The sequence below is a fragment of the Syngnathus typhle genome, linkage group LG9 (assembly GCF_033458585.1).
Source record: "Syngnathus typhle isolate RoL2023-S1 ecotype Sweden linkage group LG9, RoL_Styp_1.0, whole genome shotgun sequence".
Classification (NCBI taxonomy): Eukaryota; Metazoa; Chordata; class Actinopteri; order Syngnathiformes; family Syngnathidae; genus Syngnathus; species Syngnathus typhle.
The window spans coordinates 8,540,717-8,555,665 of NC_083746.1; the positions used below are offsets into that span (position 1 = coordinate 8,540,717).

At 39.6% G+C, this 14,949-nt stretch overlaps 4 protein-coding genes across 4 annotated transcripts; 1 reads left to right on the forward strand and 3 right to left on the reverse strand.

Moving 5' to 3' along the window:
• Nucleotides 1-17: 17 nt before the first annotated feature.
• rabl3 (RAB, member of RAS oncogene family-like 3) lies at nt 18-2,155 on the forward strand. Its single transcript, XM_061286723.1, has 8 exons — nt 18-113; nt 398-489; nt 577-706; nt 796-910; nt 1,024-1,174; nt 1,355-1,426; nt 1,781-1,819; nt 1,959-2,155. The coding sequence occupies exons 1-8, from the start codon at nt 68-70 to the stop codon at nt 2,013-2,015; spliced, it is 702 nt and encodes a 233-aa protein (XP_061142707.1). The 5' UTR covers nt 18-67; the 3' UTR covers nt 2,016-2,155.
• On the reverse strand, nt 1,785-4,905 carry LOC133159595 (granzyme B-like). Its single transcript, XM_061286720.1, has 5 exons — nt 4,198-4,905; nt 3,961-4,105; nt 3,578-3,719; nt 3,115-3,381; nt 1,785-3,027 (listed from the first exon to the last, which is right to left on the reverse strand). The coding sequence occupies exons 1-5, from the start codon at nt 4,289-4,291 to the stop codon at nt 2,863-2,865; spliced, it is 813 nt and encodes a 270-aa protein (XP_061142704.1). The 5' UTR covers nt 4,292-4,905; the 3' UTR covers nt 1,785-2,862.
• Nucleotides 4,906-7,476: 2,571 nt separating this feature from the next.
• LOC133159597 (granzyme B-like) lies at nt 7,477-9,447 on the reverse strand. The gene is made up of 5 exons (XM_061286722.1): nt 9,105-9,447; nt 8,867-9,011; nt 8,483-8,624; nt 8,029-8,286; nt 7,477-7,941 (listed from the first exon to the last, which is right to left on the reverse strand). Exons 1-5 carry the CDS (start codon nt 9,154-9,156, stop codon nt 7,777-7,779), a joined length of 762 nt encoding a protein of 253 aa, XP_061142706.1. The 5' UTR covers nt 9,157-9,447; the 3' UTR covers nt 7,477-7,776.
• Nucleotides 9,448-9,595: 148 nt separating this feature from the next.
• Nucleotides 9,596-12,502, reverse strand: LOC133159594 (UDP-glucuronosyltransferase-like). The gene is made up of 5 exons (XM_061286719.1): nt 11,530-12,502; nt 10,636-10,767; nt 10,462-10,549; nt 10,141-10,360; nt 9,596-10,028 (listed from the first exon to the last, which is right to left on the reverse strand). Exons 1-5 carry the CDS (start codon nt 12,388-12,390, stop codon nt 9,746-9,748), a joined length of 1,584 nt encoding a protein of 527 aa, XP_061142703.1. The 5' UTR covers nt 12,391-12,502; the 3' UTR covers nt 9,596-9,745.
• Between the last annotated feature and the right edge of the window lie 2,447 nt (nt 12,503-14,949).

A 14,949-nucleotide genomic window follows, 5' to 3' on the forward strand; every position in this document is an offset into this window, starting at 1 on the left:
GTATATTAAAGGTAGGCGGGACATGCAATGTTTTCTTCCGGGACGGTCCTGTCAGCTGTGACACATCATGGCTTCTCTTGATAGAGTAAAGGTGTTAGTTTTAGGCGATTCCGGTAAGTACGTACTTTTAAAATAGCGTAGTCTTCAAGGCAGGTATTTATACATCTCATAATGCCTTGCTCCAAAGTACACTGTGCTGCAGTAGCATTCCAAACCTCGAAAGTGCAGACACATATTTGATTATTATCATGTTGTGGTTAAGATGAATGTATTATTACCATGAATAGTGATACAAACTACAACTCGGCTCAATATTTTTGTCATTATTTATCAAAAAGATGTTATTGTATTCCATTCGATTACCCAGTGTTGTATATTCTGCTGTTTCTGTTCATAGGTGTAGGGAAATCCTCCTTAGTACATCTTTTGTGCCAGAACCAGGTTTTAGGAAATCCGTCATGGACTGTTGGATGCTCGGTAGATGTACGGGTAAGCAACCTATTTTTGTAACCATCTTAAATGTCCCTTTACCTTTTAAACCATTCAATAAAATACAATCTGAATTTTACAATACAGGTCCAGGACTATAAAGAGGGAACTCCGGAGGAGAAGACATACTACATTGAACTATGGGATGTTGGGGGCTCGGTCGGCAGTGCCAGTAGTATCAAAAGCACCAGAGCGGTCTTTTACAATTCCGTCAACGGTAGAGTTGTGTCCATGCCTCAGCAATAATTGAAGAACACACAAACGGTGACTTGTCCGTGTTAGTTTCACCTTTTTTTACCATTTCAGGAATTATTTTGGTGCACGATCTGACAAATAGGAAATCCTCTCAGAATCTTTATCGCTGGTCACTGGAAGCTTTAAACAAAGATTCATCTCCAACGGGGGTCATTGTCTCGAATGGGTATGATTTGTTTTTCCATCAGTGATTCCTAACAAACAAACCAATTAAAGTTGAGAAATACTAGTTTACACAGTATCAACGTTCGTGATGGTGTCTTTTTTCTTCTCTTGCAGTGACTATGACCGTGAGCAGTTTGCGGAGAACCCGGTGCCGTTGCTGCTCATCGGCACCAAGTTTGACCAGATTCCCGAGAGCAAACGCGGTGAAGTTCTCACAAGGACGGCCTTCTTGTCTGAAGACTTCAACGCGGAAGAGATTAATCTAGTAAGTCTTTTAATTATATTTTTATTTACGTATATTTTTTTATTTTTATTCTAAAATTGCTTTTAGAGCTGCAATAGCTTGCTATTGAGACTACTTACTGATGACTCAACAGCTATAGTGACCCCTAGTGGTTGTGCAGGATCCCCATCTGTGTGTTTGAAGTGTTATTCATTTCTCCAGGACTGCACCAATTTGAGATACTTGGCTGCAGGCACGTCCAATGCGGTGAAGCTTAGCAGATTCTTTGACAAGGTGAGATGGACTGAATTTCCGTTCCCATTAGTCATCAAAACTAGAGCGGTATTCCTAATATAAAGTATTTTGATTTAAATCATAACATTTCCGTTGATTTTGATTATGCCTTAAATAATCACTTAATTTCCGTGCGTTCGAGCTAGCCTGCAACTCTAATGAGGACAAGTTTGATGTACTGAAATAATGGAAAGCAAATTAAGTCCAGACAATCCTGATTGAACTCCAGATTTGAATTTTGATTTGAACTTTTGTAAGGGCATCCCTTCTCCACAAGAGTGTGCGAAGTCTCCATATGTGCAAATGTGTACAAGGCAACCGTTACACATTGTGGCTTTTTTTTTTTTTTAACAGGTGATTGAGAAAAGATACTTCACAAGAGATCCAAGTCAGGTGGGTTGTTGTTTTTAAGTCTTTGTTTCTGTTTGTATTTTTTAAAAGTCCTTTTGTAAACCTCTATCATCCAAATATATTTAGCTTTTTAAAAATATACTCATAAAGTCTTGAAAAATAAAAGCACGCGTGTCTGCAGATGACGGGCTTCACGGACCGAAAGCGCTTCAACTTCAAGAGTTTGCACTACGACTGACCACATAGTCTGCAGTCTGATTTTCACAACCACCGACTTTCTGCACAACACTCTTACAATCCCTCTCACCACACTTGTAATTTACATACTTTCACTGTAACCAATCATCTTTTAAATAAATCCTGTGTAAACCAATCAAATGTGCCCTGTTTTGTTTTAGTAATAGCTGCCTCATGCTAAAATCATCTTTCTGAAAAGGTGTGCTCAAACTATATTGACAAACTCAAAGCCCATACTACCTACGTATATACAATTATGTCAGTGCTTCTCAAATAGTGGGGCGCGCCCCTATTCCTGGGGGGGCGCGTGTGACCCTGGGGAACAGGCTTTTTTTTGGGCAGTACTAGAATAAAGTGTAAGTGCGCGTTTACTACAGCAGGGGGCAGTGGCGCTCTCATTGTTACTTCTGTCACGTTTGCGACAGTGCAACATTTTACGACTTACAAGACAAGTTAGGATAGTCACGGTGGGGAGGGGGGGCGCGAATAGTTTTCTTCTTGCTAGGGGGGGGGCGTAACAGAAAATAATTGAGAAGCACTGAATTATGTTGAGGTCGATTCATTTAAAAGGGATGGAGAATTATCTTTAAAATGCATATCTATTTCAATGATTTAAAATCATGTCAGATTGAAAAGTAAGAATAACAGATGACAAATATAAGTAAAGCACAATCAAGACATGCCCTGTTGTCTTTTTGCAGGATTGACGACTATAGATTATACAAATAAACAAGTTATGGATGATCTTTGACCTGCTGGGCATATTTTCTAAGAACTAAGAGCGATGTCAACATGCCATCTAGTAACCATATAACAAGTAACAATATTTGACTGAATACACAGCGGGCTCATGCTGTAGTTTTCCCCTGCATCACTTTCTCAATCCAAGGAAGGAAGGAGTGTACTTTGGTAAAGACATGCGGATACTTGGGATTAGTGCAATTGTGCTCGTAAGCGTAGGCTACTATTCCTTCAAGCTTTTTCTTGCAGATTAGGGGTCCTCCAGAATCCCCCTGGGGAAAGAGATTCAAAAGATTATCATGGAGGTGTTATGCGATGCATGCGCCTGTGCGGTCGTTAAGGAGAGATGTCGGCATTACCCAACAAAAGCCGCCCTTCTGATCATGCTTGGTGCAGATCATGACTTCCGTCTGAAAGTAGTCCTTCCAAATATGTTTGCACTCAAAGTTGAATTGTGTCTTCTCGGTGGTCTCCTTCAGTACATCTGACACGAGTCCCATTTTACCTCCGCTTACAGTTTGGCCCCAGCCAGCAATAGTACATGTCGTATTGGCCGGCAAATTCTTCTTCTTCTTGGGCAGTTCTAATACTTTGACGTACTTGTTCAGTTGGGCATTATGTTGCAACTGTAAGAGGAGATGGAATGGTTATCAGTGTGTGGCACAATCTCAGAACTTTGTCAGATTCTTTTTCTTAGCTCATTCAGCCCAGGTTCTTTGCATATAAATCCTTTATTATGTTTTAAATAAATCTTTGGCTTAAACAAAAGGAATATTACTTCCGTTTCTTGTTTTGTTTTGTTTCGTTTTGTTTTGACCTCACCTTAAGTAGCATAATGTCATTGCTGAAGTTTTTCTCTTTGTATTGTGGATGAGGATGAAATTTGGCCACCTTGATCCGTTGTTGGCTTTTCTCACGCTTGCTTATGTTGTGTGCTCCGAGTATGACGGTCATTTTCTCAGATCTGTCAAACAAAACAGCAAACAAATGCTAAAGAACACAACATGAAAAATTCAATGCCTTTTCTTTTTGTGTTCTCATTTCAGTATGATTACTGCATAGCCCAGCTTCCGCCCACGAGACAAAAAAACACGAGTAAATGTGTTGAGGGACACCAAAATCAAACCCAATCATTAAGTAAATGGAATGATGGCACTGTGAGCACAAAAATGCCGAGTTGGAGACATTTTAGAATGCAAACTCACTTGCAATGGGCCGCAGTCAGAACAAAGTCTTTACGGATTAGTACCCCACCACAATTGTGAGATCCGTGGACCTGCAGCGATGCCATGTAAGCTTTTGAATGAGGCTCGGACACCTTTCCGCCCACGATGCTGCTGCCTGTTGCCTCTGATGTGAAAAAGAGATTCGATTATTTTTCTTATATTTGTACTTCCTAAAAATGAACTTTTGACCAGGTACAGAAACTAATTGAATCTTACCTGTAAAGCAGAAAAAGAGCTGGAGAACAAATACAGCGTGGTAAGGATACATCGCGATTGACGTGCAGGTGGAACACTGACTGACTAAACTCATTTCGACCCCCCTTAGTCATCAAGCCTCCCCCTCTAGACAGGAAATTAATCGGAGGTGTTGCTAGAGGGTGAGGTGACACCTTTTTTTCCCCCTCATCACTACTGCACAACAAAGACTTAATTTATGGTCCACAAATTGTTTCAAATATTGAAATCACCACATTTTCATTATGCTAATGAGTCCCGATTGAACTCCAGATTTGAATTTTGATTTGAACTTTTGGAAGGGCATTCCTTCTCCTCAAGAGGGTGCAAATTAAATCAGCAACCGTGACACATTGTGGGTTTTTTTTTCAATAGGTGATTGGGAAAAGATACTTCACATGAGATCCAAGTCAGGTGGGTTGATATTTTAAGTCTTAATTTCTGTTTGTATTTTTTAAAAGTCATTTTGTAAACCTCTATCATCCAAATATATTTAGTTTTTTAAAAATGTACTCATCAAATCTTGAAAAATAAAAGCATGCGTGTCCGCAGATGACGGGCTTCACGGACCGAAAGCGCTTCAACTTTAAGAGTTTGCGCTACGACTGACCAAACAGTCTGCAGTCTGATTTTCACAACCACCGACTTTCCGTGCAACACTCTCACAATCCCTCTCACCACATTCTCACGTTCCTGTAACTACATGAACTTTACATACTTTTACTGTAACCAATTATTGTGTGAAGGCGAAGGCCTTCACACATATGTTATTCTACTTTTTTCACTTTATTATTATTATTATATTTTATTCTCCTCACTTTTTTGTCCCGTTTCATCGTCCACATAATTCATCCGATTCACTCCATTCCACTTTTCACGTATTCCAAATATTCAGGAAAGGGTGGCTTCCATTTTTCTCATTCCGAATATTTTCCGATTCCGCAAAATTCCCCAAATTCCGACAAATTTTTCCCCATTCATTCTTAATGGCACATTCGACATTTCACATTTACGTCGTTCCAATTTGAAATTCACATCATTCAGCACATTCTAATCACATTCGGAAGGATTCTCGATATTCCCAAAATTCCCAAATTCGAAAATTTCACGTTTTCACGTTATAAATTCCGACAAATTTTCACAAAATTTCGTTTTTCACCTCTAACTTCTACATTTTTCAACCGATTCAACTCGTTCCAACTTTCAACTGTTCATCTTTTGCCTACCTATTCCACAACGTTCCACTTACCAAAAACTTCACATCTTTTATTTTGAAATTCAACTAAAATTCTCTTAAATTCCGTTTTTCTACTCTAATTTCTACATTTTTCAACCGATTCAACCCATTCCAACTTTCAACTGTTCATCATTTTTCTACCTATTCCACAACTTCCCACTTACCAAAAACTTCACATCTTTTATTTTGAAATTCAACCAAAATTCTCTCAAATTCCGTTTTTGTACTCTAATTTCTACATTTTTCAACCGATTCAACCCATTCCAACTTTGAACTGTTCATCATTTTTCTACCTATTCCACAACTTCCCAAATACTTCACATCTTTTATTTTGAAATTCACACCCAATTCCTTTTTCCCTTCTCATTTCTACATTTTTCAACCGATTCAACCCATTCCAACTTTCAACTGTTCATCATTTTTCTACCTATTCCACAACTTCCCACTTACCAAAAACTTCACATCTTTTATTTTGAAATTCACACCCAATTCCCTTTTCCCTTCTCATTTCTACATTTTTCAACCGATTCAACCCATTCCAACTTTCTACTGTTCATCATTTTTCTACCTATTCCACAACTTCCCAAAAACTTCACATCTTTTATTTTGAAATTCACACTCAATTCCCTTTTCCCTTCTCCTTTCTACATTTTTCAACCGATTCAACCCATTCCAACTTTCAACTGTTCATCATTTTTCTACCTATTCCACAACTTCCCACTTACCAAAAACTTCACATCTTTTATTTTGAAATTCACACCCAATTCCCTTTTCCCTTCTCATTTCTACATTTTTCAACCGATTCAACCCATTCCAACTTTCAACTGTTCATCATTTTTCTACCTATTCCACAACTTCCCACTTACCAAAAACTTCACATCTTTTATTTTGAAATTCACACCCAATTCCCTTTTCCCTTCTCATTTCTACATTTTTCAACCGATTCAACCCATTCCAACTTTCAACTGTTCATCATTTTTCGACCTATTCCACAACTTCCCAAAACCTTCACATCTTTTATTTTGAAATTCACACCCAATTCCTTTTTCCCTTCTCATTTCTACATTTTTCAACCGATTCAACCCATTCCAACTTTCAACTGTTCATCATTTTTCTACCTATTCCACAACTTCCCACTTACCAAAAACTTCACATCTTTTATTTTGAAATTCACACCCAATTCCCTTTTCCCTTCTCATTTCTACATTTTTCAACCGATTCAACCCATTCCAACTTTCAACAGTTCATCATTTGTCTACCTATTCCACAACTTCCCACTTACCAAAAACTTCACATCTTTTATTTTGAAATTCACACTCAATTCCCTTTTCCCTTCTCATTTCTACATTTTTCAACCGATTCAACCCATTCCAACTTTCAACTGTTCATCATTTTTCTACCTATTCCACAACTTCCCACTTACCAAAAACTTCACATCTTTTATTTTGAAATTCACACCCAATTCCCTTTTCCCTTCTCATTTCTACATTTTTCAACCGATTCAACCCATTCCAACTTTCAACTGTTCATCATTTTTCGACCTATTCCACAACTTCCCAAAACCTTCACATCTTTTATTTTGAAATTCACACCCAATTCCTTTTTCCCTTCTCATTTCTACATTTTTCAACCGATTCAACCCATTCCAACTTTCAACTGTTCATCATTTTTCGACCTATTCCACAACTTCCCACTTACCAAAAACTTCACATCTTTTATTTTGAAATTCGCCACAAATTCTCCAAATATTCTACATTTCTCAAGTAATTCAACACGTTTCAACATCGTTCGGCAGCATTCCCCGAAGAAGTTATTCATACATTTCGCCTTCACACGCAATTTCTCCAGAAATTGCAAAATTCTAGTTTTTAATTAAAATCTTGTGTAAATCAATCAAATGTGCCCTGTTTTGTGGTAGAAATAGCTGCCTCATGCTAAAATCATTAAAAAGGTATCTTTTTGAAAAAGTGTGATCAAACCATACTGACAAACTCAAAGTCGATTCATTTGAAAGGAATGCAGAATTGTCTTTATAATGCATATTTATTTTAATGATTTAAAATCATGCCAGATCGAAAAATCCAATTTTCAACAAGTGTAAGAAAGTGACAAATCATATAAGCAAAGCGCAATCAAGACATGCCCTGTTATGTTTTTGCAAGATTGACTATAGATTATACAAACTATAGATTATACAAAAAAACAAGCTATGGATGCTCTCTGACCTGCTGGGCATCTTTTCTAAGAACTAAGAGCTGTTATGTCAACATGCCATCTAGTAACCATATAACAAGTAACAATATTTGACTGAATACACAGCGGGCTCATGCTGTAGTTTTCCCCTGCATCACTTTCTCAATCCAAGGAAGGAAGGAGTGTACTTTGGTAAAGACATGCGGATACTTGGGATTAGTGCAATTGTGCTTGTAAGCGTAGGCTACTATTCCTTCAAGCTTTTTCTTGCAGATTAGGGGTCCTCCAGAATCCCCCTGGGGAAAGAGATTCGAAAGATTATCATGGAGGTGTTATGCGATGCATGCGCCTGTGCGGTCGTTAAGGAGAGATGTCGGCATTACCCAACAAAAGCCGCCCTTCTGACCATGCTTGGTGCAGATCATGACTTCCGTCTGAAAGTAGTCCTTCCAAATATGTTTGCACCTAGAGTTGGATTCTATCTTCTCGGTGGTCTCCTTCAGTACATCTGACATATGACTTCCGTTTACAGTTTGTCCCCAGCCAGCAACAGTACATTTTGTTTTGGCCGGCAAATTCTCCTTCTTCTTGGGCAGTTCTAATACTTTGACGTACTTGTTCAGTTGGGCATTATGTTGCAACTGTAAGAGGAGATGGAATGGTTATCTGTGTGTGGCACAATCTCAGAACTTTGTCAGATTCTTTTTCTTAGCTCATTCAGCCCAGGTTCTTTGCATATAAATCCTTTATTATGTTTTAAATAAATTTTTGGCTTAAACAAAAGGAATATTACTTCCGTTTCTTGTTTTGTTTCGTTTTGTTTTGTTTTGACCTCACCTTAAGTAGCATAATGTCATTGCTGAACTCTTCATCTTTGTATTGTGGATGAGGATGGAATTTGGCCACCTTGATCCGTTGTTGGCTTTTCTCACGCTTGCTTATGTTGTGTGCTCCGAGTATGACGGTCATTTTCTCAGATCTGTCAAACAAAACAGCAAACAAATGCTAAAGAACACAACATGAAAATGTCAATGCCTTTTCTTTTTGTGTTCTCATTTCAGTATGATTACTGCATAGCCCAGCTTCCGCCAACGAGACAAAAAAAACACGAGTAAATGTGTTGCGGGACACCAAAATCAAACCCAATCATGAAGTAAATGGAATGATGGCACCGTGATCACAAAAATGCAGAGTTGGAGACATTTTAGAATGCAAACTCACTTGCAATGGGCCGCAGTCAGAACAAAGTCTTTTCTGATGAGTATCCCACCACAACGGTGAGATCTGTTGACCTGCAGCGATGCCATGTAAGCTTTCGAATGAGGCTCGGACACCTTTCCGCCCACGATGCTGCTGCCTGTTGCCTCTGATGTGAAAAAAAGATTCAATTATTTTTCTTATATTTGTACTTCCTAAAAATGAACTTTATGACCAGGTGCAGAAACGAATTGAATCTTACCTGTAAAGCAGAAGAAGAGCTGGAGAACAAATACGGCGTGGTAAGCATACATCGCGATTGATGTGCAGGTGGAACACTGACTGACAATAATTCATTTCGACCCCACTTAGTCATCAAGCCTCCCCCTCTAGACAGGAAATTAATCGGAAGTGTTGCTAGAGGATGAGGTGACATTTTTTTCCCCTTCATCACTACTGTACAACTTATGGTCCACGAATTGTTTCAAATATTGAAATCACCACATTTTCATTATGCTAATGTTACTGTATTTCATTTGTAATATATTTTTATCCAAATGGTTTGAACAACATACTGTACACTCAAATGCTTTTATTTTTTAATAGCATGTAACAATTTAATGTAAACTCTAATTTGGAATTTTCGTACGTGTTTAGTGGTCAATTAGGGTAATACGGGCGTTGCTGCTATTTTATTTGCTATAAGTATAAAAGTTGGAGTTTTTCATTGGCACCAACAAGAGTGTGACTCAATTAACTGGCTCGTTTTTATTTCAAACTTGGGGACAGTTTAGAAATCAACTCCATGACTGCTTCTCATGATCAGAATCCTCTACAGCTGACAATAGTAACAATTGAGTAAAATAATAATATTCACAGACTTTACAATCATCTCAAGAGTTTTTACTCGGATTTCCTCTTCACCGTGCCTTTTGTGCAACACTTGCGGGTGCAGAACAAGCAGCATTTGAGAATCACACACAGTGCAGCTCCAACCACAAAGAGCAGGAAACCGATAACGTCCAGACTGTGGTATTGGAACCAGTTCAAATCGTGCGCCGCGACACGTAGATGTGAGGCTCCTTTATGTGTCATGACAAACTCGGTCCAGAAAACTGCCAGGTCCAAAGGCGGAACGGGGCGATCCAGGTGTATTGCAGACAATTTCAGCATCTTCTCTTTATAACTACACAGAGGCAATTTTGTATCAATTGAAAATCAGTGAGTAATGCTAATTTTTGTCACACACAATAGCAATGGGGTTACTCCATCTTATCGTCCCACTTCAGTTGCCTCACCTTCTGTTGTTGATAATACGATCCAGTGCTACCAGCACTTTATCTGTCGTCACGTCGTACATTCGGAGCGACTCGGCAACGCCGCGCACCTCCATGCGTAAAACGTTGTCTCCCTGGTCCCCAAAAAGTGGAAACATGAGCATGGGAACGGCGTTGCAGATGGCTTCGTAGATACTATGGGAACCTCCATGGGTGATGAATGCTTTTGCCTTGGGGTGGGCTATAAACAACAAAGGAAATCAATCATGATTATCATAAAAAATAAAATAAAAGAGGCTCTTTTAATAGTCTGCATGTTTTTGACCATGAAACCAAACCTACCTAAAAGATCATTCTGAGGTAGCCATTTCATCAATTTGACATTTTTAGGCACATTCTTTAGTTCAGCTCCAGTGTATCTCCAAAAGACCTGAAACACACACACACGCATTCTGGTTCATTCATATACAATATGTGGTATAAAAATGTGATTTCTTGTGTGAGCGTTGCCGTTACCCTCTGTGGAATCTGCCGAAAGGCATTAAGGAATTGTTGCGCTTTCTCCTCCGGCATATTGGAAACCATGGAGCCCAGGGTAAAGACGATAAAGCCATGCTGCCCTGAGCCTTCCACAAACTCCTCCAAATCCTGCCAGAACCAACCAAGGCATTATTGTTAGCACGTTCGACGTGCAACAATTGTGTTTTGCAAACATCCTGCCGTATTTCCTCTTCAATATGAAGCAATTAAAATGTTGCCACATCCAGTTCACAGATGCGTAGTTTTCACAGGCCCAGTTTCACACGTTGCAAAACAGCAGGAATTGTTTTGGGTTTTTTTTACAGCATTTTTATCTGATAAACACCCAAACAAGATTATAGAAGTAATTCCTTAATCCCTAATAATCCCCACTGTCACATGGTGAGCTCTGATTTGATTAACTACTCAAACAGTCGTGATTGTTATGCTTGGGCCTGGGCACAGGTCAAAACACTGTTCCACAAATTAAATTTTGCGGAGGTGCATGTATTTGATATTTTGTGACTGGAAATGAACATTTCATATTGTGTGCAGATTGCTACAGATGTTTTAAGGAGTCCCCATTTGGCTCTAACGGGTTTTGCTTGGACCAACCGACCATAGGATGAAAAGAAAAGAAAAAAAAAAAAAAAGATGATGTGATCAGTGTGAGGGCATGTTCCAAATGTGATTTGTTAGAGAACCAGTTATTCTGATTCGTCTGGCCCAAATCTGACTGAATGCTGAATGACTATATTCATGCCGGCCACCGCTGAAGGTCTAACCCTGATTTTGTAAAGAGGAAGTATGTGCTCTAGCATGCAGAATATGCCTTGAGTGAATCCAGATGTGCCACATTGCCACACTGTTTTTCGGAGCCGGAATACTCACTGCGGGAAGGGGGTGTTCCTTTTCGCAATTGATACCACCAATAAGAACCATGTTTGGCATCACAGGTCTGGGCCATTCTATAACAAAGTCAAATCTCAGCAGCCAAATAGCACCGTGGCCCAACAGAGTCTTGTAGGTCATGCCTTCCTCCACATACTCGCTGACCAGCTTGTCAAATTTTGCATACATCACACTACACAAATAGGACTCCACTAGAGCCATGATGTTGTTTTTTACCCTCTGCGGGAACGTCATGACATTCGTGTTGCCGGAGTAGAATTTAGGAACGTAAGACAAAGGAACAGGACAATGGTTAGCCTTCATATCTATTTCGCAGGGAAGTCCACGTGAAAAGTAAACGGCCGGAATGCCGAGGATACGAGACAGGATGGAGCCGCACGGAAGGAAAGGGTCCGTCAACACTGCATCGAAGGCTTGATCCCTCAGCCGAGTCAGCAAAGGCTGCTGGCTGAGAAGACTTCGGCAGCCTTTTTCTTGGAATGAGGTGAAGTTCACCAAAAGCTGCACGTTGAACAATAAATTGCTGAACGACGGCTCCAGGTCAATGACATTGTCCTGTAGCTGCTTGAAGGAAGAATCCAGCTGAGTTTTGTTGTAGGGCACTTTGTAGACCTGAGTTGTGTAGCCCTCTGAGCCATTCATCAGCAAGCTGGTTTCCGGCACCAAAACCACCAGATCGTGTCCTCTTTGCGTCATCTCCTTGACCAAAATCTTCATGCTCAGCCAGTGACTCCCATCCACGGGAATAACCAGCACTTTCCCCCCTTCTGCGAGCCCCACAAAGGAGCAACAGAGCCCGGCCAGCAGCCCCAGTACGGAAAACCACACCCTGACGCTCATCGCCTTCTCTCTCTTCAAGCAACAGTGACCAAGAAAAAAAAACGAAGTACAACTTTTTGTTTCCAGTTGCGGTGTGTGCGTGCGTGTGTGGATATCCTGTCCCGAGAGCTGCTTTATCAGGCATCTTTGGAGCATGATGTAATCAAAGCATGACAAGGGGGTGTATGATTACACCAGTTAATCATTTGCTGTCATGCCTTCGATTATACTATATCGATTTATGATTATTATTTTAACACAAATGTTTATTGACATCTTGTTGACTCATTGCATGGCAAAAAAACTTTTTTTTAAGCCTACAGCTTGAGGGAGGAAACAATGAATACAGTACAGGAAACATTTAAACAGGCTAATTTATTATTTTTCTATAGTTTAATTATGTAGGTGTGCTTTTATTTGCCATACATTAATCAGCAGTTGGGAAATGATTTGAAAATCATGAGGGCTTTGCTTGCAGCTTATACAACTGACTTGTGCAAAGTGGAGCAAAGTTTACTTTGAGCGTGCCTTTACTCCCCCACCCCCAAACAAGTGGGCGTGGCGACCCCCTACGTTTTACTTTTCCCCACGGTCCATTGACATTTCTTTCTTTGTAATAAGCTTTATGTCATGCAACTTGAAACTGCTGATCTTCTATTCCTATTAAAACACAAAAGAATAGTTGGTGATTATGAAGGAATCATTATAAAAATAATATCAAATGTGTTGTAATGATTGCCTGCGTGTTACGTTTCAAATTAAAGATGAATGTTAATGATGAAATGTATCTTTCAATGTGTGACTTGTTCTTTGACATTAACAATGAGTGAAGCTCAGTAAGTGGCCAAAAAGTGCTGCATATTTCTATGGTTGAATATGTTGCAACTATTCTTTTTTTTTTTTATGAGATGTTATTTATTTTCAACCTTTATAAGACAAACAAATGACCAGTAAGTATTTTTGCCATCCCTAGAAGCACAAATCAGGTTTCTTTGACCTAACTGTGCATTTTGGTCATTACTATTAGTGAGGTGACGTCACAAAATGAATTATTGGAGGCCCAGGACACATGCCTGCTAGGAGGGTCAAGTATTAAGGTTGATGTGTTTTATTGATGCACTAAATGCAGATCTGGTAGATGAAATTAATTAATGGTAAGATATGAATGAGGATTTTTTTCTCTCTCTAATAAAAGTCGGTTTAGTCCAGCTGGAGTGCCCACGGCCCACCCCTTTCTAAAATGATGGCTACACCCCCGCATCCTTGAATGACTTCCATGTGTTATCTTCAAACATTTCTCAAGTTGCAGGGTATTTGCATGTTATCACGTACACACCCTCTCTCTTTCTCACGCACACATACACCTACATAAAAGAGTGTGCGTGACTGTGTGTATTCTTCCTGTCACTTTTAAACTCTGTTTGCACACACTACACGTGCACACTTGCACGCACATTTCCACAAGCATTGTTGAGTTGCGTGAGAAGCCTTACAAGAGGAAACAACTTTAAAGGGGTGGATAACATCAGTCAAACAATGCCATTTGTGAAATTTCAAACATGTCGCTGCTCGTTTTCCCAACTATCATTAGGAAAATAAGCAATGGCCTTGTTGGTGCTCCATAAGTACTTAAGAAAAGCTTATTTTATTATTGTGGTGGCTTCTTAGGCATTCATAGGTATGCACGCTTACATTTTACAATGCCAAATAGATAAGAGGTGATTTGCCTGTTCTATACATGTGAGTCGTGTTAAGTTTATTTCATGCTGCTTGCGTTCCGCCTTTGTGCCTATGCACGTTTTATCCTCACTGCACCAATTTCGCAATCTTATAATGGAACCACTATGTCTGTCACTATGTAACAAGGATGAAAAGAGTTTGAGATTTTAGTCTTTGGCTCTCCCTGGTGTACAAGGAACTGAAACTGCATTTAGGCTGTGAGTTATTGAAATGATGTTAGTTTTATCACGTCTTTCAGTTTGCTTGAGATAAGATTATTAAAAAAAACATCGTTTTGGTAGTAATAATAGTAATAATAATCATCATCATCATCTTAATAATAATAACAACATGGTGCCTGTGGACGCCATAGCTGAGATTTAAGAAATAACGTGTTAGTTATCTCCCGTAATAAATTACCACATACTTAGAGGTAATTTGGGCGACTCTATGAAGTTAAAGTTAAAGTCCCAATGATCGTCACACACACATCTGGGTGAGGTGAAATTTGTCCTCTGCATTTAACCCATCCCCCTGTGATTTTGATCCATCTCCTGTGGGAGAGGGGAGCAGTGAGCAGCAGCGGCGCCGCACTCGGGAATCATTTGGTGATCTAACCCCCCAATTCCAACCCTTAAATGCTGAGTGCCAAGCAGGGAGGCAATGGGTCCCATTTTTATAGTCTTTGCTATGACCCGGCCGGGGTTTGAACCTTCCAGTCTCAGGTCGGACACTCTACCACTAGGTCACTGAGCTGGGCCTTCACATTAATCTGTAGCCAAGTGAGCTGTCGCTTATCTGCTCATCACGTGATTCAATTCAGATATCGTGGCAAATTACCCCCACAATACTATACTATAT